This window comes from Odocoileus virginianus, chromosome 25, assembly GCF_023699985.2.
Source record: "Odocoileus virginianus isolate 20LAN1187 ecotype Illinois chromosome 25, Ovbor_1.2, whole genome shotgun sequence".
Classification (NCBI taxonomy): domain Eukaryota; kingdom Metazoa; phylum Chordata; class Mammalia; order Artiodactyla; family Cervidae; genus Odocoileus; species Odocoileus virginianus.
In genome coordinates, this window is record NC_069698.1 from 49,699,936 (window position 1) to 49,726,895 (window position 26,960).

Sequence of the window (26,960 nt, forward strand, 5' to 3'; positions counted from 1 at the left end):
TGAGGAGGTGGGCCTTTAAAGCGGTGACTAATTTGAAGTAATATAGGAGGGCCCACATCCAGTGTGACTGCTGTCCTCACACGAAGGGGAGCTCGGGACATGGACGCACAGAGGGAAGATGACATGAGGACGCAGGGAGAGGTGCAAGAGAGGAAGCCTCAGAAGGCGCCGAGCCGCCGGACAGCACCAACTTCCCGCCTCAGAACTGAGAGGACACAAAATTCTATGGTTTAAGGCACCCAGTGTGTGGCCTTTGTTGCCGCAGCCCTAGGAACTAACACAAAGGCTGATCATCACAGCTTTCAAGCAAAAAAATTAGAAAGAGCAGCAAGGCTGATCACCATGCCAGCTGCCAAAAGTGATACTTTTGGACTGTGAAATTGGAGAAGAGTCTTGAGAGTCCCTTGGACTGCAAGGAGATCCAACCAGTCCATCCTAAAGGACATCAACCCTGAATATTCATTGAAGGACTGATGCTGAAGCTGAAACTCCAGTACTTTGGCCACCTGATGCGACGAGTTGACTCATTTGAAAAGACCCTGATGCTGGGAAAGATTGAAGGCGGGAGGAGAAGGGGACGACAGAGGATGAGATGGTTGGGTGGGATCACTGACTCAATGGACATGAGTTTGAGTAAACTCTGGGAGTTGCTGAAGGACAGGCAAGCCTGATGTGCTGCAGTCCATGGGTCACAGAGGGTCAGACACGACTGAGCGACTGAACTGAACTGAACTGTCATACAGGTTTAAACACAATCTGGTGTCTCTGGTGTCTCTCTTGAAGGTGATGACCCAAAGACATTTCTGAAAGATCTTCAGGCAAGTCAGATCCTTCAGAACTTACAGCTCCTCTTGGGATTCCCCTGGAGGTTCAGTAGTTAAGACTCTGCACTTCCAATGCAGGGGACACAGGTTTGATTCCTGGTCAGGGAACTAAGATCCGACACGTCACGTGGTGCAGCCAAGATTTTTTTTTTTTAAAGGAAGAAGTTATGGCTCCTCTATTGGAAAAGAAACTGAAAGAAAATAGGAAAGTAATTGATCAGCGCTGGTCCCAGAGAAACCCCAGTGGAGCAGCATCTGACACAAGAAAGGATAAGCCTTCCCACAGACCTGGGAAGGCAGGCTTCCAGAAAGCTCCCTTGGCTGGGTGTCCACCATCGCACGTCATTTCCTTTAGCAGTTACACTTTCTGGGTGGGCTCCAGGGGTGCTGTTTCCTTAATAAGAGAGTGAGAAGAACCACACAATGGGTCTCAGAGGCTGGACTAAGGCCACCCCAAGGCCGAGTGTGGGCAGGCCTGGACTTTTCAGCCAAAGATCAAGGTGCCAGTGCTCCCACTGCCAAGACAGTCTCGTAAGAGCAGCCTGCCTAATTATCTAAATAAACACAGGTTGTAAAGAGCCATTAACTGCAGTTTCAGTGTGAAACGGTAGCCAAAAATATAAAAATTAAATAGTTGAGTATCTTGTTATCACATGTATTGGGGCGGAGGGTAGTTTGCCAGGCAGAGAGGTGCAAACAAAATCAACCTGGGAGGGAAATAACCACTTAAAAAAAAAAAAAAAATCCTGCCAATGGTTCCGAGCTCACTGTCAACAAGGAAATGGTCAGAGCTACATAGGACCTGAACTGCCTTGGGCCTCTTCCTAAAAACACACCATGGGTTCTTCCACTCTCACCAGTATAAATTATTTTGCTCCCAGGGTAACTATGGGTGCAGAAGCCTGTCTCTGTAAATCACACTGGTCACAGGACCTCCTGGGTCCAAGAAGATTGTGGTCTTACAAATGGAGTCTTCCCTACCCCCCTTCCTCTGTTAGCCTTAAAATATGATCAGGCATGCGTCCTAAGAAAATATAAAGTTTCTGGGGCTCTCATACAGTTCTGGCAAGAGTGTGAATTGATACAACCCTTCTGAACGGCTTGGCAGTGTTTATCAAAAGCGTTAATATTTTGAATACCCTCTGACAAAGCAATCTACTTCCAAGAGTTAGAAACCGTCATGCTTGTGTGCAAGTATTTAGCTCTAAGGATGTTTCATGCAGAATTCTTTATGGCATTAAACAATGGAAACCATTGGAACATCTACCAATAGGGTATTGTAAATAGAGCTGGTACATTTATAAAGTGAGAAACTATACAACTCTTTAAAATGATGCTTATGTTAAAAATTTTCATAAATATGCTAATAAATGAGGAAAAGTAGCATACAGAGTCGTATATATATGATCCATTGAGGGGGAAAGACATTTAATATAGAAAAGTGACTAGAAAGATGCTCTTTAAAAGTTAACCATTGTTTTTCTTGATTAGTGGAATTTACTGAGGATTTTTATTTTCCTGGTTTAGGAGTATTTGTGGTTTTCAAGTTTTCAGCTATAAACATGTATTTGAAACAGAAAAAAATAATAGCTTACAGAAAAAACAATAATAGGTGTTTGACTTCCAAGAATAACTTCATAATTCTTTTGTTAGTTCTTTTCAATATAGGTGGCTTGTCCAGAAATCATACAACTCATTTTCAATCTTGAGATGTAAGGGTTTTTTCCAATTGATAGATGTGCTAATAATAGATAAATTTCCAATTGATAAGTGTCCAAATAATAATAAGGCTCCTAAAGACAGCAAAAATATTCACAATCAATCCTGTGCACTCACAAAGCAATGAAAAATAGTAATAAAAATGAACTACAGGGGACTGAGGAGAGATAAATTAGGGGTTTGGGATTAACAGATACACACTACTATATATAAAGCAGGTAAACAACAAGGACCTACTGTATAGCACAGGAAACTATATTCAATATCTTATAATAACCTATAATGGCAAAGAATCTGAAAAAGAATATATATTATAACTGAATCACTTTGCTATACACTTGAAACTAACACAACATTGTAAATTAATCCTACTTCAATAAAAAATTTTAAATAAACTGGAAGAAAATTCAAAGGATATATCTTTACTCCTAGATAAACTTCCCGTAGCTTCTGGGGCAAATTGAGGTATACAAAAGGATCATTTATCATTACATTTGCAGAAAAATTTACATTTCTGAAAAAAATTACCCCAGAGACACTCATATTGAAAAGCTGTCTTCTATCCAGATACGAATTTTGTTTTTCTTTTTAAGAAAGTTCATTTTGTATGCTTTCATTTCAAAGCAGTGTAAACTCACAAAAACTTGGAAAGTATCTTAAAATCAATAGGGGGGAAAAATTCTTTCTCATCAGCCAAAAATAGCGCCCTGAGAATCTTAGTAATTCTCCTTCCAGTATTTGTGTGTGTTTATTTGCAGATTAAGCTGTGGTATATGGGTTTCATCATTCCATATGCCTGTTTTCACTTGAAAGAACCAAAGAAGGCATTTAGTTTAGACTATAAATTATCTAAAGTCCCAAAGGCCTTTTGTGGAAGTACCACGTTCCCATCTAAGGCGGTGGCCTGATGTCAGTAATGGTAACTGACAAACACTGGGTGCTGCCATTGAACCCTCCAAATGTAACATCTCTCAGTGGTCCTGCCGGCCAGTAAACCAGCACGGCTGTCCGTGTCGTCGCCGTCTAGCGAGGACACAGGCTCAGCGAGGGAGCTCATTCACCCTCGGCAACACCTGGTGAGAACAGTTCACATTTATGCGGGCTTTGACTCCTGCAGTTGCTTAGCGCAGGTCTCACGGAAAGACGGTAAAAATGATGTTCCTCAAGCTATGGGGGAGGAGCACAGAGTCTCAGTGAGTTGAACAGATAGTAGGTGCTGGGCAAACAGCAGAGAAACCCCAGTGCCCTCCGGGAGCTCCCCATCCAACGAGAGATCCAGGCACAAAAGCGGCTGACGGAACACAGCATGACTCACTGAGAGCATCATAAGTGCCCACTGCAGACCCCAGCTCCATGCAGCAGGCCGCCCGATGGGGCAGCCCACTCTGTGTTCTGGAAACCACTGCCTTGGCCCCTCAGGCTTGGGGCTGGTAGCCTCTCTCTGCTGTTCCTCGCCTCAGGGCCTTGCACTGTCCTTTGAGGTGTTCATATCCCATTTACGCCTTTGTAAAGTCTCTTTATCAAGCCCACTTTACGTGGTCCGATTTGAGCCCTGGGTGGGCTGCCAGAACATTCTTCAGGCTGTTAGTCTTTATTCTTCACAGGGACATGCTTGATGCTCTGGCGCTTCAAAACATTTCACTCCATCCTCACTGGCTGCCTGACTTCCTCTGTTTACTTTTCTGTCATTCATGAAACCCACCAAATTCGGTCCAGCAAGATGCATCCTTTAGACAGAAGTATTCAGAAGCAGTCAGAAAACAGATGCAAGTTGCCAAGTAGAACTGATCCAGGGGCCAACAAGAGGATGACAGCTTCCGGCGGCCCCTCCAGGCAGCTTTTCTCAGCATAGATTCGAACTCAGGGGTCACCCTCCCAGAACACATTCCAAAGCCAGATGTGTGGGGTGTTGGCATTTCCTGGTGTCCACGCCAGTCCACCAGTCCGTTCATTTAATACATCACTGTTGGGTGCCTACTGTGTGCCCTGCACTCCAGTGACCAGGCATTGTGGGATTGGGCTTGGCAGATAAACCCAAACTGTTACGAAGATATTCAGATCAAGTGCCTTCATAATAATGTTCCTCATTATGTGTTGAGATATACATATTACATACTTTTAGGTATATAACATGGAGAAGGAAATGGCAACCCACTCCAGTGTTCTTGCCTGGAAAATCCAACGGACAGAGGAGCCTGGTGGACTACAGTCCATGGGGTAATAAAAGAGTTGGACATGACTTAGCAACTAAACCAAACAAGATATATAACAAAAATATGTAATATATAGCCATACATATGCACATCTATATATATACACACACATTTATACATATATGTTTATATGGTCCATATAAGCATGCTCCATATATTATTATATGTGGGAATATAAAATATACACATATAAATAAATGTATCTAAGTCATATGTTTTATATATGTGTATGTATTTATTTAATTGTCATTTCCTTAAGATCGTTGTCTTCATACCTTTCTGGTGTTTCCCACAGATTCTTGGTTTCAACTAGACTCTTACAGATCTCTAAAGTATTAATATAAGAGAGAGAGATGGAACTTCCCTGAGATGTGAGGTTCCCCACCTTTATCTAGCTGCATACTGTTATATAAACAACTTATGATACTAATAATATATCATATTCTCTGTATATTTTCTATGAAATATAAGATGTGTAATAAACAACCTATCTCATGAGACACACAAGTGCTGAGAACACAGCCTCGGCAGAATGTTTGTTGTAAGTGAGCTGAACTTTGCAAGGTCTCTAGAATTCTCTCCTCTGTTCCCTGCTCTTCAAGCCCTTAACTCCTCCCAACGTGTATGATTAAAATTGCTTCCAAACCAGTCTCCCTGCCTTTGGTTCCTTGACTCTCCCAGGGCAACCAATAACCATGTCCCCAAAGGACCCACGCATCAGGGCGTTTCTTAGGCTCCCTGGTACTTGCAGAATAAAGTTCAAAGTCTCTAGCTCAGCGTTCAGAAGAAGTTGGATCTTGCTCTCCTTGACTTTTCCTGGTCACGTACCGCAGCTTCCCTGCCCGCACCCGCTCAGGCTCAGCCCCTAGACACCCGCTAAGTGCTTCTGGCTCACTGACTTTGGTGTTTATACCTTTCTCTCTTGGCCTGCCGGTACCCAGTTCATGATCCTTCTGCAAGGACCAAGCCCCCTCCTCTGGAAAGCCTGTCTTGACCACTCTGGTCCCCAGCAATCTCCCCCTCCTCCGACCCCATCACGTCCTGTCTGAACCAGTCGCTGCTGGTACTCACTCTGTCTCATGTTGTTAGACGTCAGGTCGCCTGTGTGGGCTTTGTCTTTCAGCCCCATCACACATCCTGTGGACACAAGGCGGGCTTCTCTTGGCTGTTTTTTTCTGACTGCATGTAGCACAGTGCCTCACTCTTCAAACGTGTTCAGTTAATGTTTTAACTGTGAAGGCCTTGTGCCAGGGTCCTGAAAAAGTGATCCACATGTTTATTCATCCACTTGTTCATTTTTCATTCATTCATTCATCAGCTATTGGATTTGCACAGCGGGTCAGGTCGGAAAAATTAGATGATGAACAAAATAGAAATAGCCTCTGTCCTCATAGTGCTTATGTTCACAAAGAAGAGAAGGATTCTCAAAATCAACCAATAACTAAACTGTTTCAAAGAGCAGTAACCAATAACTAAACTAAAAGAATGAAAGAAAGAATCCTTATTCAGTGTTCTACATGTTTTGCCTGTTGTGTATGCAAGACCAGTTACATGACTGGGCAGAGGCAGTGTAAAATGCAAATCTAGGGCCCCTTGTTCAAAAATGCATAAGGATTTCTGATTGGCTCGTTTGTAGAGACGTGGGACCACCCAGAGTCTGTCACACAGAGTAAAGTCAAAAAGAGAAAACAGATATTGCACATTAACGCATATACACAGAGTCTAGAAACATGGTACAGATGAACCTATTTGCAGGGCAGAAATAGAGACACGGATGCAGAGAACTGAAGCGTGGACACAGCGGGGGGAAGCGAGAGGGGCGATGGATCGGAAGAGGTGCGCTGCCAGACGCACACCGCTCTGTGTAAAATCAGTAGTGGGCGGCTGCCAGGCGGCACAGCGAGCACAGTCTGGAGCTCGGCGCTGACCCAGGGGGCTGGGATGCCGGGTGGCGAGAGGGAAGCTCGGGGGAGGGGACGGGTGTGCATGTGTAGTTGGTCCACGTTGAACAGCAGAAACTAGCACAGTATATAAGGCAATTATATTCCAATAAAAACTAAAAGAGAAAAGAAAATTTTAGTAAGTCTCTCATGTTATATAACACAATATAATATAGAGATAGATTTTCAGACGATGACAGCAGGGTATTAGAGTAAGCTGATTAAAGCAAGCCCTTCCAGCACTGCCTGTATAGTGCTCAGCCCACTGTGGGTTTTTTAATGAGATGGAAAATAATCAAGTAATCACAGCTGATCTCCATGAACTGTGAAGTCCAGCTCAGAAAATAACCGAAGCCATACATGGATTCTAACCTAAAGGTTTTTGATGTCTCCTGCCTCTCAGACTGTCTGTCTTACTCGGCTCTGCACGTGTTATCCAGGAGATGTTACGGGAAGCAGAGATGCAAAATCCTCGTCAACAACCACCACTTCGGAAGCCCCTGTCTGCCAGGAGTGAAAAAATACCTCTCGGTCTTCTACGCGTGTGGTAAGGATACACCCTCCGCCAGCTGTTTGGGACCTGCCTCCTGGGGAGGCAGTGGTCGTGTGAACAGAAGGAGGTTTGGAGCAACAAGTCGCAGCATCTGCCCAACACATCCTGACACTGGGTTGTCTTCCCTCATACTCATGAGCCTTCCTCCTGTCCTTCACCCTTGCTTATAACGTCTGTGTCAGATAAGCGATAGAATTTTCTTGGGTCAAAAGTGCTTTTAGCTGGACTTCCCTGCGGTTCAGTGGTTAGGACTCTGCCCTTCCACTGCAAGGGACATGGGCTCGATCCCTAGTAGGGAAACTAAGATCCTGCATGCCACGTGGCCAAAAAAAAAAAAAAAAAAAAGAAAGAGACGTGCTTTTAGTAATCAGATTGGCAGCAAGAGGGGAGGGAAGGAGAAGAATAAGGAAATGGGATAAACTGGATGTCACTGAGAAGAACGATTTTAATCTGAGTTTTCAGGAGGCTCTAGAATTTATGGATATGTCATGTAAGTTTACGGAGTATTGCTTGACTCCTAGTTAATCTTCCAGTCTTGTGTTTGGGCTCTAAAATGACTAATTCTCTGGACTGCCAACAGGCATTTTATCAATGTATCCCTAGGGTTAAGCCAACAGATCAAATGCTTACCTACAGCCTTTAAATATGTTACATGACAGCCTTACTTTGTTTTCCTAGTGTCTTCAAATCATAAAATGAAATTCTTGATTCCAATTTTATAAAGCTACTTTTAAAAATCAAGTGTTAATTACCCTCTGAGGGTACCATGGATTTCTGGTTTGTAATCCTGACACATGGACTGGTGTGGGTTTTTTTTTTTTTTTTTCAAATAAGTATAGAAGCAAAGGAAAAGCAAAGAACGTCACAACTGAAGAACCCAATACTTGTGCTCATGGAAACCTCGTTCCCCCTGCCAGATACCCCTAGTCTTTTCTTCTTCTTCTTTTTTTTACCAGCTTTATTGAGCTATAAATCACAAACTATACAGTTCACCCCTTAATCATACAAATCAGTGGTCTCAATAGAGTCACAGAATTGTGCAACTCCCATTGCAATTAACTTAAGAACATTCTTGGGAATTCCCTAGCCGTCCAGTGGTTAAGATTCCAAGCTTCTACTGAAGGGGTAGAAGTTCGATCCCTGGTCAGGGAACTAAGATCACATATGCACAGTCAGTAAAATAAATGAACTTTTTTAAAAATTCAAGAAGAGTCTCATCAACTCCCAAAGAAACCCTGGACCCTTTAGCAGTCACCTCCCAATCTACCCCTCACCCCCCAGTCCCACCCCAAGCAACTACCACTTTCCATCTTATGAATTTATCTCTTCTGGACATTTTGTATGAATGGAATTGGACAATGTGTGATTCTCTGTGACTTGCTTCTTTCTTTGTGCCTGTGTTGGAGTATGTGCCAGTACATCATTCCTTCTTACAGCTCAATAATATTTTGTTGCAACCCCAGCCTTTTATATCCTGAGCTAAATATGTCCTCTGCAATATCAGAGCTGGAATAGGTACAGTGAAGTAGCTGTAGAAATATATTCCCAAAATAATAGCACCCACATTCACGTTCCAGGAGGCATGGTTTTATTTGCCCTCCAGTCTTTACTGGTTCCCATGTGAAGCAGCTCTGGGTAGCCTGGAACCTATTCTGGTTGAGTTTCCTCAAGAAACTCAAGAAGTCACATGTGCATTCTAAATCGCTTCCAACTCTGTGCTACCCCATGGGCTGCAGCCCTGCCAGGCTCCTCTGTCCATGGGATTCTCCAGGCAAGAACACTGGAGTGGTTGCCATGCCCTCCTCCAGGGGATCTTCCCCACTCAGGGATGGAACCTGTGTCTCTTATGTCTCCTGCATTAGCAGGCGAGTTCTTTATCACTAGCACCACCTGGGAAACCCCAAGAAGCCACACAGAACAGTCTGAAGTTCTAGTAACTGCAGGTATCTTTAGCTGAGCGTGGAAGGGAGGGCAGGATGTTAACCTGCAAATAAGATGGATTTCCTGGTATGCCTTCCCGGGCGAGGCAAGGACAGTGCCCAGGCTGAGGCTCCTTTTAGCTAAGACAGAGTGGGCTTTCAGGGCCTGAGGAGTCACACGTCCCAGCCCAAGCTTCCTCTCCTTCATTCACTCGTTCAGCACGTTGTGGGTGTGTTTTAGTTAAAAAAGAAAAGACGCCATTATGAATTATCAGTGGAGGAAGAGAAATGTGCTTAACAACTCAGTCGTGTCGGACTCTTTGCGACCCCATGGACTGTAGCCCACCAGGCTCTTCTGACCATGGGATTCTCCAGGCAAGAAGTGGGTTGCCATGCCCTCCTCCAGGGGAAAGGCTCAAACCCAGGTCTCCCACGTAGCAGGCAGATTCTTTACCATCTGAGCCATGAGGGAAGTCCTGGGGGAAGAGAGAAGAGCATTAAACAAATAACCAGAGAAACCTGTCTTTACCCACTGTGATGAATGATGGGCAAATAAGGTGGATTTCCTGGTATGCCTTCCCGGGCGAGGCAAGGGCATTGCCCAGGCTGAGGCAAAGGGCAGGATGGGACTTCCCTGGTGGTCAGGTGGCTAAGACGCAGCTCCAGTGGTGGGGGGGGGGGGTGGGGGGCTGAGGTTAGATCCCTGGTCAGGGAGAACCCACATGCAACAACTAAGACCCAGTGCAGCCAGATAATTTTTTTTTTAAAGGCCAGAATGCTGTGCAGAAGGATAATGGTAGAGGGGCCGTTTTAATTTGGGGGGAGAGTTGAGAAATCTTCCAAAGAGAACCTTCCTTGGGGGTGAATTTGCCCCTGTGCTCTGAGGGGTGGGCAGGCGTGAGCTGGCAGAGGCTGAGTGGGAGAGAAGGGGTGAGTGGGTGGGGACGCAGTGGGTGAGGTGGTACACGACGGGGCCAGGATCAGGTCCTCTGGGGCCTGGGAGGAGGTGCCAGTGGGAGACTCATTCAGTGATGATGTTTAGACTCTTAAAGAACAGCTCCAGCTGAATGGTAGAGGGTGGGCTGGGCACAGACCAGTTAGACTGGAAACGGGCCAGAAGGCATGGTAAAAGTTGGGCGGATTGGAGAGGTTTGGGAAAGTAGGAAGATAATTTGAGATGCTGGAGGCACCTGGCCTATTTGGAAAGATTGGGGTCCAGAGAAGGTGATGAGGGCCAGAAGTATGTGTCCTTTGTCACCATGGGGTGGGAGCAAAGGCTCTGGGGATGGATGGAGGGACGGCTTGGAGTTCCAACCTCACGGCTCTCGTCTTCTCAAAAGAAGTGTGAGCCGAGGTGGTCCACTGTGAGGATGAGGCGGGGGGAAGGGGAGAGGGGATAGAGGAGGTGCAAGTCTGAAGTGAGGGCCGTGGGGGCCGGAGGGCAGGCTGACTTCAGAAAGGACGGTGGTGGTGCTAGCTCGGTGTGCTGAGGGCCTGTGGGGTTAGTGGTCGAAGTTCTCGGGGACGCTGGTCTGCCTGGTTGGTGGGTGCATCCAGCTAGATGTGTGAGGGCTGGCCGAGGGACTGGGCTCCTCCAGGCTCACTGGTTCGGATGAGGTCAGAGGATGGCGGGGGAGGCGTCTGAGTGAGTTCATTGGAGGAAGGAGGCCGAGGTCAGAGAGGGCGCTTTGTGTCTTGGTTTCAGATGTGGGACCTTGGACAGTTCCCACCTTGTCTTCCCTCTGGTTCCCCAGGAGTTATTCTAAAGGGGAGGGCGTGACTCTCACTCTGAGCAACTCAGGGTCCCCAACCCCTCCTCCCCACTCCCCCATCCAAACAAATGCCTTCTCAGGCAACTTCTCATCACTTCTAATCACCTTCTAAGTGGTTGACATTTTTAAATCATTTCTCCCCCTGACAGATGGGTCATCACTGTGAAACTGGATCATTAGAAAGTGATTTGCAATGTCTGTATTTTTTTTTTTAGATCACCAAATGGGGCGTGGAATGGGGGCATTTTGTGTTTTAAAAAAAATATTCCCACTGATGTGGAAGTTCATACAGAAATGAAGGATGTCAGGAATTAATTTCTAAGTGGATCTGTCTTAGTCCTTTGGATATGAGCGAAGAAACCAATTTGAGCTGGTTTAAGCCAGAAGTGAGTTGGGTTGGGGAGGTAGCCTATGGCTAGAAGGCCATCTTCAAAAGCCAGACCAGGAAGGAAAGGCTCAGGGTGGGACTAAACCAGAAACTTCTTGAGAATGGAGTCTCTCTGTCTGTCTGTCTGTCTCCTCTCGCCCCCCTCTACGGCTTTTCTCTGAGCCTGGGCTAGATGGCCTACAGTCATCCCCACAACCCAGGTGATTCTCACGTTACACTTTTATGTTCTAACAATGTGAAGACTCCCAATCCGGCAACTTCCTTCCAGATTCCTACCAGAGAGCTGTTTCTTTGGCTGGGCTGGGGTCAGGTAGCCCCCTCCTATGATCTGCCTTGGCCAGGGACCATGTGACATGATATGATTATAAACTTGGCTGCCGGAGAGCAGCCCAGCCAACCTCCCACCCTCATCAAGATGCTCTTTCGTAAGAGGCTCAGGGAAGTGAAGGAAAGTCACTCAGTCGCGTCTGACTCTTTGCGACCCCATGGACTATACAGTCCATGGAATTCTCCAGGCCAGAATCCTGGAGTGGGTAGCCTTTCCCTTCTCAGGGGGATCTTCCCAACCCAGGGATCGAACCCAGGTCTCCTGCATTGCAGGTGGATTCTTTACCAGCTGAGCCACAAGGGAAGGCCAAGAATACTGGAGTGGGTAGGCTATCCCTTCTCCAGCGGATCTTCCTGACCCAGGAATCGAACCAGGGGTCTCCTGCATTGCAGGTGGATCCTTTACCGACCGAGCTTTCAGGGGAGCCCGAGACTCAGGGAAGGTCCACCCCACTGATACCGGCTTCTAACTGCGGTCTCCTCTCGGGCTTTGCTGTCCTGCCCAGCAGTCTTGACGTGCCCACCCAGGAGGTTACCCCACCCCTTGGGTTGGGGGTAGTGAGCACTGTGGCCCCTGCCCTCATGGGGTGGAAAGTGGTGATTCCAGACCCCGGTGATGTAGCGGACCAGGAGGGCTTCCCAGGGGAGTGGGTCAAGTGAGACCAGGTGGGTGAGAGCAAGGTGAAGGGCAGGCAGATATTGGGAGGTGAGCACAGGGCCTCGGGGCCTCGGAGATGGGAGACTAAGGATTGGCTTGTAGCTGAGGGCACCTGGTGGCTCAGGTGGTAAAAGAATCCGCCTGCAATGCAGGAGACCTGGGTTCAATCCCTGGGTCAGGGAAATCCCCTGGAGAAGGCAGTGATAACGCTCTCCAGCATTCTTGCCTGGGAAATCCCACGGACAGAGGAGCCTGGTGGGCTACAGTCCATGGGGTCACAGAGAGTTGGACCTGACTTAGCAACTTAACACTCAGGGCAGAGGGGAGCCTTTGAGGGTTTTCTTTGGGAACGTAAGTAATTTGCATTTTAATAAGAACACGCCTCCTATTTTTTGGCTTCAGTTAATCCTGCCTCTCCCTCCCTCACTGCTTCTGGCTGGGCTAGAGTTTCAGCTCTCCATGTACCCTCAGGGGAATGATCCAGGCTGCAGGCCTTCTGCTCTTTGAACTGTAGGCAGCAGGTCTGGCTGATGTCAGACCCTTGGTCATTGATTGTGCTGGGAGATGTTTCGCTTGAGCACTCTTCTTTAATGCATGGCTAGATGAGGTCCTGTCTCTCAATTTTTATCCAGCTTTTGTTATTAGCCACACTTCTTGGATGGGATTAGGTTTTAGACTTTCTTCCTCATAGGAGGAGGCAGACCCAGAGAACTCGGTCAGCTTTTCCCCTCTCCTTCTCAGAGAGGGCTTCTCCCCGGGCCCAAAGCCAGTGATCCTTGAAGGTCACCGAGACAGAGGGACATCCCGCATCCCTGCCCTGACGGTTCCTGAGAGGGACAGGGAACATGCGGACCTCAGCCAGGCGCCTGCGGCTCCTCCCAGGGGCTGGGCGCCCAGAGGATGTGGGGACAAGAGGGATGGTGGTGCTGGAATGCGGGGTGCCCCCTTCAGCAGGCGCTGGCACTGGGGGACAGGAGGGATGGGTGGTGCAGGTTTGGGACAGGCAGGATGAGGGGGTGCCAGGATTCAGAGATGCACGTGCAATGTGGGTACCTAGTGAAAAGCAACGACAGTAAAGCAGAGGTCTCTTGTCTCTGGTGTGAGAGATTACTTGGGGCTCTAATTTCAACCCGTGGAGGCTGCTTTATTAAAGCCGCTCTGGTCCAGGCTTGACACAGACTTATTCGGGGAGAAAATAAACTCAGGAAGGGGCCTGCCTAAACTTAGCGAACCGTTGGAGCCCATTAGAATGGTCATCTCTGGTCTTATGTAACAGACTTGAGAGGGACGGTCTGAGTGGGAATCGCTTTACGTCTTGGTTGTTGTGTGCAGTCGCTCAGTCGTGTCCGACTCTTTGGGACACCATGGGCTGCAGCACGCCAGGCTTCCCTGTCCTTCACCATCTCCCAGAGCTTGCTCACACTCATTGAGTCGGTGATGCCGTCCAACCATCTCGTCCTCTCCTTTATCCAGTTGCCAGAGGCTTAATGTCCCAGGGTCGCAGAAAAGAGCAAGGGCGTATGTGAGTGAGACTAGGAATTGAAGCTTCACTCTTTACTAGGTGATGGTGCGCTCTGAGCCTCAGTTTTCCCATCTGCAGGAATGGGAATGTTACACATCCTCACTAAGAGGACTCAGTCACTAAGACGACTTCACACGATCCCACACTTAGTGGGAGCTCCGTGAAAAGTGGTTTGCTGGCTCCCCCAGTGGTTCAGACAGTGAAGAATTCACCTGCAATGCAGGAAACCCAGGTTTGAGCCCTGGGTCTGGAAGATCCCTTGGAGGAGGGCATGGCAACTCACTCCAGTGTTCTTGCCTGGAGAATCCCCATGGGCAGAGGAGCCTGGTGGGCTGTAGTTCATGGGGTTGCAAAGAGTTGGACAGGACTGAGCGACCAACACTTTTCACCTCAAATGGAGGGGGCTGGGTTTGTGGGGTGGTCATAATTCATACCCAGTGTCTGTCCTTATTCTAAATCAGTTTGAAACAGGAGATACAAGAATCTGACAGGTGTGTTCATAACTGTTGTTATTTTAAAGGTCTGAAAGATTCTGCCACCATGAGAGCCATTTTCCAGCAGTAAATGGGCAAGTTCCCTGTGCCTATAGCATGTGGAAAAAGTGAAAGTCGCTCAGTCGTGTCTGACTCTTTGTGACCCCATAGACTATACAGTCCAAGGAATTCTCCAGGCCAGAATACTGGAGTAGGTAGCCGTTCCCTTCTCCAGGGGATCTTCCCAACCCAGGGATCGAACCAGGTCTCCCACATTGCAGGAGGATTCTTTACCAGCTGAGCCACAAGGGAAGCCCAGCCTATAGCATACACAGGCGATTTCATGTTTTATTCTGCAAAACTCATCCCACAATGCCCTTTGTTTCCGAGCAGTCCGTCTTTCCTGCATTGAAAAGCCTCTGGCATTTTCAGGGATCCCAGCTCTCCTCCCACTGTATCTTGAGAACAAGCCAAGAGATGAGACACAGGAAAGAAGCACCACTCATGCAGAGAAAGCTCACTCCTGCCAACGGATCACGGTGTAGAAACGATGCAGAGCCTGTTCCATCAGAAAGCATCCGGGGCAACACAGCTCAGCAATCCGGGGCACCACCAGGGGTCCCGGGATCAGCAGCTTGCTGGCCAAGGGGCATTTCTAGGGAAGGGCTGGACAGCATCCACCACCTCCAGCAATGTCACCATGCCGCCCTGAAAGTGACCCCCCCTGCTGATGGTCACAAAGGCACCGGGGCCTGCTGCTCGTGGAATATTCACAATGTAGGAACGTCCTGGGACATCCCCCAAAAGACTTCTGTTAAGCACTCTGAGAATGTAAATGAAGTTTTCTTGCTGCTAGAAGTGTCTTACCACTGCTTTGGCAAAAAAAAAAAAAAAATCAGCACAGTTGAACTTGCCCAGTTTGTATTGGCTTCACTTCTATTTCCCGTTGCCACTTCTCCCAGATCCCAGCTGGGCTGAAGAACAAATAAAAATAAACAGTTTTCTGCAGCAGAAACACTTGGCTTCCTCTCCCTTCTCCCAGCTGGGCTGCAGCGCGGGGGTCTTCAGAACTCCTGCTTTGCCCTCCGGTTTTGACTCCTGCTACCATCGCCTCTGCCTTGCCTGGAGGGTCTTGAGATCCGGATAGTTTATTCTTAGGGTCAATTTAGCAGACTCTTGAACCATCTTCTATGGGAATCTGTTACACTGCCCTCTCTCTTTGTCGTTCTGTCATCCTTTCTTACAATATGGAGAGCTGCATTCTAGCATGGAGCCTTCAGATTCTCTGTAGGCTTATTAAGAAAGTGAAGAGTTAAGAGCTGTGGGCAGAAAGCAGAATTGCAGCCGGGAGAGGTCAGTGCTGGGTTTTGAGTTGGTTCCATTCCTTTTGTTTCACTGTATCTCGGGGAAGTTGATGTTCAGCATTAGCGTTCTTAAGGTGTGATTTACATACCTTAAATTCACCCAGTTCATGTAGAAACAATTCAGTGATTTCTGATAAATGTACAGAGCTGTCAGCTTTCACCTGGCTCCCCAGGTGGCTCAGTGGTAAAGAATTCGCCTGCCAAGGTAGGAGACATGGGTTCGATCCCTGGCTCAGAAAGATCCCATGAAGAAGGAAATGATGACCCACTCCAGCATTCTTGCCTGGGAAACCCCATGGACGGAGGAGCCTGGGGTCACAAAGAGTCGGACACGACTGCACATGTACACAAGTGCAGCTTTCACCATACTCCAATTTTAAAACACCTCCGTGATCCCCCAAAGTTCCCTCATGAGCACACGTGGTCACTCCCCATCCCCACCTTGGCCTTGAGCTGCTCAGTCGCTCAGTCCTGTCCTACTCTTTTGCAACTCCTTGGCCTGTAGCTCGCCAGGCTCTTTTGTCCATGAGATTTCCCAGGCAAGAATACTGGAGTGGGTTGCCATTTCCTCCTCCAGGAGATCTTCCCGCCCCAGGGATAGAACCCATGTCTCCCTTGTCTCCTGCAATGCAGGCAGATTCTTACCACTGAGTCAATGGGAACCACTAGCTTACTTTCTGTCCCTATAAACTTGCCTTTGTCTGGAGATTTCATATGAATGGAATCATGCCGTATGTGTTCTTGTGTCTGGCTTCCTTCACTGAGCGTAATGTTTTTGAGGTTTATCCATGGTGCAGCAGTTGGCCTTCTGTATCTGTGGGTTCCACATGCGTGGATTCAACCAACCACAAAACTGAACATATTTGAAAAAAAGTTCCTGAAAATCCCAAAAAGCAAAACTTGAATTTACTCCACATTGACAAACTATTTACTATAATACATTTACATTGTATTTATGACTGTTTACATTGTATTAAGTATTATCAGTAACCTAGAGATGATTTAAAGTATATGATAGGATATTGGGTGGGTTACATGCAAATCAGATGCCATTTTATATGAGGGAATTGAGCACCTGTGTATTTTGGTATCCAAGGTGGGTCCTGGAACCAAACCAAGAGGATCCCAACGATTGGACTCCATTCCTTGCTGTTGCTAAATATTATTCTATTAGATAGATACACCATATCGCTAAGTCTTGCCTGGCTCATTTGCAACCCCATGGACTATAGCCCACCAGGTTCCTCTGTTCATGCGATTTCCCAGGCAAGAATACTGGAGTGGGTTGCCATTTCCTTTTCCAGGGGATCCTCCCCAAGGCAGGGATCAAACCTGCAGCTCTTACATTACATTCTTTACCACTGAACCACCAGGGAAGCCAACTAAATATTATTCTATGGGATAGACATACCATATCTTCTTTATTTGTTCTCCATGGTGTTTTTTTTTTTTTTTAATACTACAAGATAGATCTAAGGGGTAACCTTTATGGGACATTTGATGATCACATGGGTACCATTGGTGTATCTGTGTGAGTGTGTTGGACAAGCAGAGTGAATGATATATGTACTGATTTGAAAATTGATCTTTTTAAATCTTATCTGCAGGAAATTTTAAAGATCTGTTAAGTGTCCAAAGTATCTAAAATATCTCTTTTTGGTTTTCAGTTCCCAAGAATATACTCACAGCAATTGATCCATCAGTTGCTAATCTAAAACCTTCTGTGAAGCAGAAAGACGGTGACTATGGTAATGTTTATGACTTACTACCAAGATTTCTCGTTAAGGTGCACAGCCCCACGTGACCACAGGTGGATGCACACTGGTTAGGACACAGAGAGCCCTCAGAGCGTGCGCTGCCGGCTCTGAGAATGGCAGAGCTGTGGCAGATGGTTACTCATGGTGTTACTGGGGTGTTTTGAATTATAAGTAGGGTAAATCCTCCTTCTGTTCCCCTTTATTTCCTAAAGGAAAAAAATCACCTTGAAAAAGGAGATCTGCTGAGAAATAAATCTGGGGTTCCTGGATTATCTGATGGGCTTGTTGGAAAGACGATCCCTTTTGGGAATCTGAAGGGTCAGACCCAGGCTGGACCTGCAGACCTCCATCCATATATGCCCTTCTGCCTCAGGTTTTCCCTGGGCTTTGGTAAATAAGGGAATGAACATTTTGGGTTTGTCTTTAAAATCAAATCTGGAATGGAATTTAGACTCTTGGGGGCTCCTAGTAGAAACTACAGAGGCCCCCAAGACAGTCTGTGTAAGATGTTGTACTTTGTGGGTTGAGAGTTTTTCTTGCGTTACTTGAATTCCATTTATGAAGTCTTTTCCCTCTAAGTATAAAAGTAAAATATGCTTGATATGGAACATACAGGAAAATATCAAGTAAATAGAACTCCTCCCTAGTCTCAAAGCCTGGGATGATTGTTGTTAATATTCTAGCTCTGCCCCTCCAGGTCTCCACCAGGCCCTGCCTCTCCCATCCTCTCTGCCCTTTCTAACAGGGCTCCTACCAGGTTCCCATCAATATCCTGGTCCCCCTGCAGTAAAGGCCTGAAAGCCCCATCTAACATCCCCAGGGTCCCCAGAGGCCATAAGCTACTATCTGCTACAATGCTCTTTCTGGCTTAGTCGTCCCTAATTTTGTTAAAGGCCCACTTATTGGATTTCTGTGGCTTTTTATTTATGATGGCAGTCCTGGTTTAGGAACAAAATGCAAACTGGGAACAGCTGTGATTAATCAGCCTTGCTTTTTTTTGTTTGTTTGTTTGTTTTTAATGAAACAGGTGTAGGCCTTGACCCAAGGGAACCGAGGATTCTGAGGAAAGATGGCGTGATTGTCAGCCACTCGTTGGCAGCATTTGCTTACATTAGAGGTAGGTAATTGAAAATGTCCTAGATGGGTTTACTGAATTCTATTCACAAATGTTCTGTTTAATTGTAACACTTGGATGGCTAAAGAAAGTGGGGAACTTCCGTGCTGGTCCAGTGGCTAAGACTCTGCATTCCCAGTGCAGGGGCCCTGTTGGATTCTTGGTCAGGAAACTAGATCCCACATGCTGCAACAACAAAGAAAGGTCCCGCGTGCCTCAAATAAGACCCAGCATAGCCAAATAAAATATTAAAGAAAAGAGACTTTAAATTTGACACAGCAACTGCAGTCTTCTACAGTCCAGAAGCACAGAGATCTGAATTTAGGTACTGGTCCACTGGCGATCAACAAGAGAACCACAAACACTTAAGTCACACTCTCCAGCATCTGGTCTCCAGGGGAATTTTCCGCTTTGCAAAGTAGGAAGCTGAGGAATGCATTTTCCGGCTTGAAAACTTGGGAAGGGCACAGGATTATTGAATTCCACCCTTGGCTGGAAGAACATTGAGCCAAAAGATGACTTACTGAACAGAACAGGTCGTGGTCTGTGGAGGCAGAGACCCTTTCTGAGTCACAGCATTACTGCTCGCAGTTGCCAAGGCTACCCTGGATAATCTTCCCCTCAAGGATCAATCAGACTCCATCCTCCTTAATTAGTGGAGCCGGAATGGCTCATCTGCAAGGGCATGGTGCTCGCTGTCTTTCCTCGTCAGCCTCTCCGCTTACCTCTGGATGGACCGTATTTTGGAATGTTGACTCTGCAAGTTTCGGCAATGCCTGCCTGACTCTGTTCAGGGAGCCAAAATTTCTGAGAACTTTTGTAAAATACATGGTAACAGAACACATTATGGCATGACTTATTCGAGCCCTTGCCAGAGCTGGGGCTATTTGGAGTAAGCCTTCCGTAGAGGATAATAAAGGCTTGAGGAAACACCTCAACCCAGGAACTGGAGTAATCTTGGGACCTTCTTACCAATATTCTCGCTGTGTGGTGGTTGTGTGGTTGTTGAGAGTCCTCTCCTTTCTAACCACCATCCCATTTCTGTTCCTGATAATTGTCAAACTTAAGAGATATAAGGGATTTTATTGTTGGAAATATCTCATATTTTCAGAGTCCTTTGAGAGCCCCTTGGTGGAAAGGCAATATGAAAATCCTTTGCAGAGAGGCATGACGACTAGGCTGCTTATGTGCTGCGGCCACTCTGGGCCATACTATTCTCAACAACTGTCTTGTTCAGCTCAGCCGGCCTTAACGAGAGACCGTGGACCGGGTGGCTTAAACGACAGAAATGTATTTTCTTCCTGGCTTGAAGGCCATGATCAAGGTTCCAGCAGGCCTGGTGCCTAGTGAGGGCTGTCTTCATGGCTTGTAGACAACCTTTCCCTGTGTCCTCACACAGCAGGGAGGGAAAGAGAGAAAGAAAACCCTAGGTGTCTCTTTTTTTTTTAACTGAACTATAGCTGATTTAATGTCTTGTGTTAATTTCTGCTGTAATCAAAGTGATTTAGTCATCAGTTCAGTTCAGTTATACATATATTAATATACACATTCATTCTTTTTTCATGTTCATTTCCATTATGGTTTATCACAGTCTATTTAATGTAGTTCCCTGTGCTATACACTAGGATTTTGTTGTTTACTCATCTTATATATGATCGTTTGCATTTGCTAATCCCAAACTCCCAGTCCAACCTTCCCCCACCCGTACCCTCACCCCTGGTAACCACAGGCCCATTCTCTATGTCTGTGAGTCTGTTCCGTAGATAAGTTCATTTGTGTCATATTTTAGATTCCATTTAGTGTCTCTTCTTATAAGGACACTAATCCTGTTGGATCAGGGCCCCACCCGTATGACCCCGTTGAAACTTAATTATCTCCTTATAGGTTCTGTCTCCAGATATATTCACATTGGGGGTTAAGGCTTCAGTGCATGAGTTTCAGAGGTTACAATGCGTAGTAGTGACCCTAACAAAGGGACTCATCCCCTCTCCTGCACACAAGGAAGCTGAGATCAGAGGACTGAGCCGTGTTCCTGAGGACACTGCATGGCCAGCAGCAGAGCAGGATCTGACTCAACAGATACAAAACCTGCCCTCCAGCTTCTCCAAGAGAGACGTGTGCCCTTCAGAATGTTGAAGGATGGAAACCTAATATCCTCGAGAGATCTGAATTAGCTTCTCTCCATCCCTATCTATCCTCTTGCACACTCATAACTCCAAGAAGTCATTGCTGTTGTTGTTGTTCAGTCGCTAAGTCGTGTCCAGCTCTTTGCGACCCCATGGACTGCAGCACGCCAGGCTTCCCTGTCCTTTGCTATCTCCCGGAGTTTGCTCAAACTCATGTCCATTGAGTCAGTGATGTTATCTAACCATCTCATCCTCTGCTGCCCCCTTCTCCTTCTGCCCTTGATCTTTCAAAGTATCAGGGTCTTTTCCAGTGAGTCAGCTCTTTGCATCAGATGGCCAGAGTGTCGGAGCTTCAGCTTCAGCATCAGCATCAGAAGTCATTGGAGAGATTTACTTATTAGGCACCCATCTCTCCACTAGACATTAAGGTTTCAACTGCAGATGTTTGTCATCCCAGTCATTGCCATATCCTAGTGGCTGAGACAGAGCTGGCACCAAGTAGACACACAGTTAATGGTTAATTAGTGAGCAGATGATGAGTCCTCCTCTGGTCTCATGAGCTATCCCGTACCTTATCATCACCCTGTATTTGCTGTTTGTAGGTATCCAATTTCTAAGGACCGTACAGACTCGGTGGGTTATTGGGTTTTACCGAGGGATGTTTAGGCATGCTCTGAGGCCAAGCCAAAATTTCATGTCAAAGAGAAAGAGACTCTGAATGTCTTGTGTCAGGCGTTAATGAAACGGACTTGCTACTAGAAGTTCATTCGTCAAATCACAGAGGTTCACAAAGTCTTAGGGGGACGGGTCCTCTGCCCTTGCCTGTGAATTTCCTGGGTGTGTTACTATCTGGGTTTGTTACTCTTCTGAATGGTCCCCAGCTCACAGCATCCTCCTCACTGGTTAGGCCAGCACATTGCAGTGAAGGGCAGGACCTCAGGCTGAGCCATTTCAACACAAGCATCGCAGGATGAGAGTATCACCTTCATCATCACTAGAAAGTGGTGCCCCAGCCAGCTCTCAGTGGCATCTTCATCCTTGATGTAGGGATGTGATCTGAAGGCTGGACCAGGCTCCCTGGGCACTCACTAAGAGGAGGAGGCCCTCCTAGGGGAGAGGTCCCAACAGAAGCTACCAAGAGTGAGCTGGGAAGATTCTGGCAAAATCACCAAATAGACAATGGACTGAACAAATCAAAAGGACATGTCCTCAGGTCAGGCTACAGGTAGCTTTGTCACATTAGTGCTGCCAAGTGAACGTGGGGGACCAACAGGCTAGAACCCAGAATCAAGGGGCTTATCCCAGGATGTGGAGACACAGAGGCTGGTGGAACAGACACAGAAACACCCAAGGGTTCCTGATGAACGATTTCTCTTTGAGCCATTTAAGTGGTTTGTGAGACATCTTCATAGGAATGTTTGAATTTGTGTGTGCTCAGGCGCTCAGTCATGTCCGACTCTTTGTGACCCCATGGACTATACTAGGTTCCTCTATCCATGGAACTCCAGGCAAGAATACTGGAGTGGGTTGCCATTCCCTTCTCCAGGGGCTCTTCCTGACCCAAGGATTGAACCCACGTCTCCTGTGTCTCCTGCATTGGCAGGCAAATTCTTTACCACAGTGCACTGGGGAAGCCCACGTTTGAATTTACCCTCTTCTCAATGATATAGACATATTTATTGAATTCATTCTAGAATTCAGATCATGGGTCTGAAGAAGCTCATAGAAAATTTTCGAAGTTAGGGAAATGGAAAGGGATGGATGTGTGTGTGTCTGTGTGAGTGTATGTGTGTGTGTCTCTGTGTGAGTGTGTGTGGGTATGAGTGTGTGTGTGTGTGTGTGTGTGTGTGTGTGTGTGTTGGAGATTTGGGGAAGTGACTGTTAGCTGGCTCAGCTGAAGATTGTGTCAAAGGATATTTATTTAGTCTTGCTCAGAACTTGATGTCTTCTATTCCATCTAGTGAGCATTTTATTAATATTTCCTGCCCTTCGTGGCCTAGTATTTCTGACCCTGCTTTGGACTTGGGCCTGTGTGTGTCCCTGGCCTCTGGCAGAGCTCACTGTGGACTTCTGGGGTGCATGGAGGTAAGCGGGGCCATGGGTGAGAACGCAGTATTTCTCCTGCATTGGGAGGGCGTCATTGTTTCATGTGAAAGGAGCTCCAGGATATCAGACAGACCCACAATGAAACAGAAGTATCATAACACATTCCGAAGTTGGAGTTACATGATCCCCTGTCAGGGAGAAGGATGGGAAATCAGCATCGGCTTGTCATGGAGGTGTGCGTTCTGAAGTGTTCCCACGGCCTCTAATCTTTGGTCCCCCGACAGAAAGTTACTATCACAGCCCTAAGTGCTGTCAGGCCAGGCCCAGCATGCCTTGTACTTTCACCCAACGGTAGCAGGGCCCCCAGGATGGAACTCTCGCCCAGACTCTTGGTGTCTTTTTTAGACACAGTAACTTTGAGCTGGAGCTGTGTTGGCTGCAGACCAGAGTTCTAAGGGTCAAGGGACCTTAAAGGCCACAGGCCACCTTGGTGAGACTCCCAGGGTTTGCTACCACTGATGAAATGCAAGTCACTCACTGGAGCTGCGAGAGTAAGACTGACAAGAGCACAGTGTGAAGATTCTGTTTAACAAGGAGGCTAACGCCTTTATTTTAACAGAACATATAATAGGAAAGGTGAATGGTCGTTGCTGACCCATGAAAAGACGCCGGGATTCTTGGCCTCCGGAGGAGAAGAATTCAATCCGGGGCCAGAGATGAGGCTTGATCGCTCAGAGCTTTTGTGTAATAAAGTTTTATTAAAGTATAAAGGAGATGGAGAAAGCTTCTGACATGGGCATCAGAAGGGAGCAGAAAGAGTGCACCCCATCTAGTTTTTAGCTGGGTGTTATATAGTCACCAGCAGTCTGTTAATGAAGGAAAGGAATGTCTTAAAACTCAGAATGGCACCAGGCCCCTCATCCATAAGATGTCTTTTGGGATAATCTTGGCACCAGATGAGTCATCGTGGGCCATAAAATGATTGACTTGAATCCTGTAGAAAGGCAGATTACCATACAAATAGTTTCGTTTACATAGATTAGGGGAACAATGTCTGAGTATGACATAATGGTTTGTCAAGTCAGTTCTGAGCCATTAGAGTCTGGGGTGAATGCATAGTACATTAACATAGCTTAGGACAAACATTTCCATAAGAAAAATGCATTGGTTAACTCAGAGTTGGAGAATAGTTAACTTCAGGGTGGAACCAGGTGTCATTTTGGCAACACAGAATTTTAAGAGAAACCTCCTTTTTAAATTTGTATAGAGAAGGGGGGGGAAATATATATATATATATACATATATATCACAAGTTTGTTTCCTCCTGCCGCTTAAGAGAGATAAAAATGTCTGACACTTGCAGCCTACTTCCTCTGTTTGGAGACCCCTGGCCTTCCTATTTCCTGGCCTTCCTGCCTGTCACCCTCTCACAGGGCTTCCCTGGTAGCACTAGTGGTAAAGAACCCAGCTGTCAATGCAGGAAATGTAAGAGATGTGGGTTCTTAGATCTCCCTGTACCCTGGGTCAGGAAGGTCGCCTGGAGGAGGGCATGGCAACCCACTCCATGGGTATTCTCACCTGGAGCATTCCATGGACAGAGGAGCCTACGGCCCATCGAGTCGCAAAGAGTCAGACACGACTGAAGCAACTCAGCATGCACACACATGATAGGAAAAGGAGTCACAAAAGCCTATGGTGGTCCAGTCGATTTTAGAAAACAGACAGCGTCCTCTTAGTGTACAGCCTGGGCCTCTGGAGAGAGCTCTGACCCGGGATTGGGTCCCCACTGGGTGGTGGCTTTGGGCAAGTGAGAACAGGAGGACCTGGGCCAGTTCCCAGCCACGGCTCCATCAGCTAACATCTGTGATTCTGTGACTGCAGACCAGTTGGTTCAGTTGACTAGGAAACCTCGATTCCAGTTGGCTCGCCCAAGAGTTGCCACATTTTCCATCTTTGATCGTTGGATCTCAGCAGACTCGGTATAATGGCCTGAAGAGTGATCACTTGGCAGGAGGTTCACGGGAGCCAGAGGTGCCTAGGGTCTGATGAGTGAGAAGCTCTGGTGGCACCAGAATCCAGATCCCCACACCCAGAGCAGAGGGAGAGAGGAAGAAAGGCAGCTAACATCATGGAGCCCCCGACCCCGGGCCACCAAGCCTAGTGCTGTAGATCCACGGCCCCTCCCTTCCAGCACTCAGCAGAGAGCTGTGTCACCCTCAGTTAGGACTGGGAACTGGGGATTGGGCAGAGAACAAGGCGGTTCAGCCCCAGCGCTCAGGGAGCTTGCATTCTTTGGGGTGAGAAAGGACAAAAAACCCTCAGAGACTTAGCGACATTTGAGAGGCTGTGAGACCTAGTGATGGGGACCGAGTCCAGGCTGGGCATGGGGCACAGAGGCCTGGATGAGGAGGGGAGAGAGAACATTCCAGGCAGAAGGAACGGCATGTGCAAAAGCTCCAAGATGCCCAGGCATCTGGCCCCCGTGAGGGCTGCAGAGAGGCCAGTGGCCAGAAAGCTGCAAGCAGGGGCTCGAGGCATTGGAGTTGAACTTGTGGAGGCTGGTTGCACTGGCCAGGTTCTAGCAAGCTTCATAGGTGATGGTCAGGGTTTGCTTTTTATCTTATAGGCGGGGAGAGAGAGGGTTATAGGTTTTTAGTAGGACAAAGATGTGATCTGATGTGCATTTTTAAAAAGATTACAATTCTAATAGGGAAGATGGATGAGGAGGGCAGGAAAGGAGAGAGGAGACCAGCTTGGGGCGGGAAAGGTGGAGAAGTGTTATCCTTCTTGTTTTTCAGATAAATTCACTAGATCCAAAGACACCTTAATGTTAGGAAAATACAGGTCATTCACCATGTATATGCTGTCTAATGCCTAATATCAACACTATATGGAGCCTGTATGTATATATAGATACACCTAGCACAGACCCAGTTTTAAAAGTGGGCAAGTGTCATGAGCCAGCATTTTGACAAGAGAGACTTAAGTAAGCATCTGAAGAGATGTATATATAATTGGGGATCAGGGAAATAAATACAAGTCAAGCCACAGTGAGATACAGTTTTGGACCCATATGATTGGGAAGAAGCTAGAATCCTGTCCATACCTAGTGCTGGAGAAGACGAGGAGTCACACGATTTCTCAGGCATGGCAGCCACTCCAGAAGCGACCCTGGCCACATTTCCCCAAAGCCACACGTCTCACAACTCATTCAGTTGCCCTGCTAGGTCAGCTCCGGAGAGAAGCACTTGGACATGTCGACCCAGGGACATTTGCAGGAATGGTCACGGCTACAAGGCCCACAGAAGGAAGCCTGGCAGCCTCAGATGCCCACCGCCTGGTGACTGCGTGAACGAGCCACAGGGCAGGCAGGACACGGAGCAGTGTGCAGCCGTATCCTGTTCGGTTAAAAGCAGACGCCAAAGCCCAGACACTAAGCTGTCATGTTACACCCTTTTCATAAAGCTTTTAGGAATACATGGAGATGCAGAAAGCTATATTAAAAAGGCAAGCGGGGGCGGGGAACGACCATGGAATGCAGGTGGTAGTTACCTTGATGTGGGGGGAAGCTGGGGGAGGGGAAGCCACAGGTTAGACACGGGTATTGTTGAGGTCTAACTCCCACTCAGGGGGCTTATTCACAGCACAGGTGCTGATGACAGAATTTAAATTGCTTAATTAAATGAATAAATACAAAGGAAGGTCATGTATTGACCCATAAAGAGAATGTATCATATCCTAAGTGGCTCCGTGGTAAAGAACCTACCTGCCAAGCAGGAGATGTGGGTTTGATCCCTGGGTCGGGAAGATCCCCTGGAAGATTCCCCTGCCAGTGGGAACTGGCAACCCACTCCAGTATTTTTGCCTGGAGAATCCCATGGGTACAGGAGCCTGGCAGGCGACAGTCCATGGGATTGCAACTAGTCAGACACAACTTAGCTACTAAACAACAACATGGTTAGTTTAATTCTTTAAAAAGAAATAGGATTGGGAAGGAGAGAGAGAGAGAAAGGGAGGAAGGGGAACAGTAACTAGCCCGGCTACCTGGAACAGAGGCAAACCTCCTCTGTCCTGGCCTGAGCCCCTTGTTCGCCCCTGAGACCATTGCTGGGAATGATGGTCTTGTGGGCAAGGAGAGAAGGGGGCTGTGGGTGATCATTGTTTCCCAGAAGCTTGACTGGCACGGGCTATTTCTACCTGGAACTGGCCTGTCCTGAACAGGGCTGGCTGGAAAAGGTCACAAAT

General features: G+C 47.1%; 1 protein-coding gene across 9 annotated transcripts in view; it reads left to right on the forward strand.

The window, feature by feature from the left end:
• EVA1C (eva-1 homolog C) overlaps nucleotides 1-26,960 on the forward strand; it is a 106,882-nt gene that overhangs the window by 66,075 nt on the left and 13,847 nt on the right. For 6 of the 9 annotated variants that reach the window (XM_070455152.1, XM_070455153.1, XM_070455151.1 and 3 more), the window contains 3 exons: nucleotides 7,100-7,243; nucleotides 17,340-17,420; nucleotides 18,457-18,546. In XM_070455152.1, coding sequence (XP_070311253.1) covers nucleotides 7,100-7,243; nucleotides 17,340-17,420; nucleotides 18,457-18,546 — 315 coding nt within the window. Of the gene's footprint in view, nucleotides 1-982; nucleotides 6,589-7,099; nucleotides 7,244-17,339; nucleotides 17,421-18,456; nucleotides 18,547-26,960 lie in introns of those variants that run through there. The other 3 variants (XM_070455150.1, XM_070455149.1, XM_070455155.1) reach the window with 3 other exon arrangements.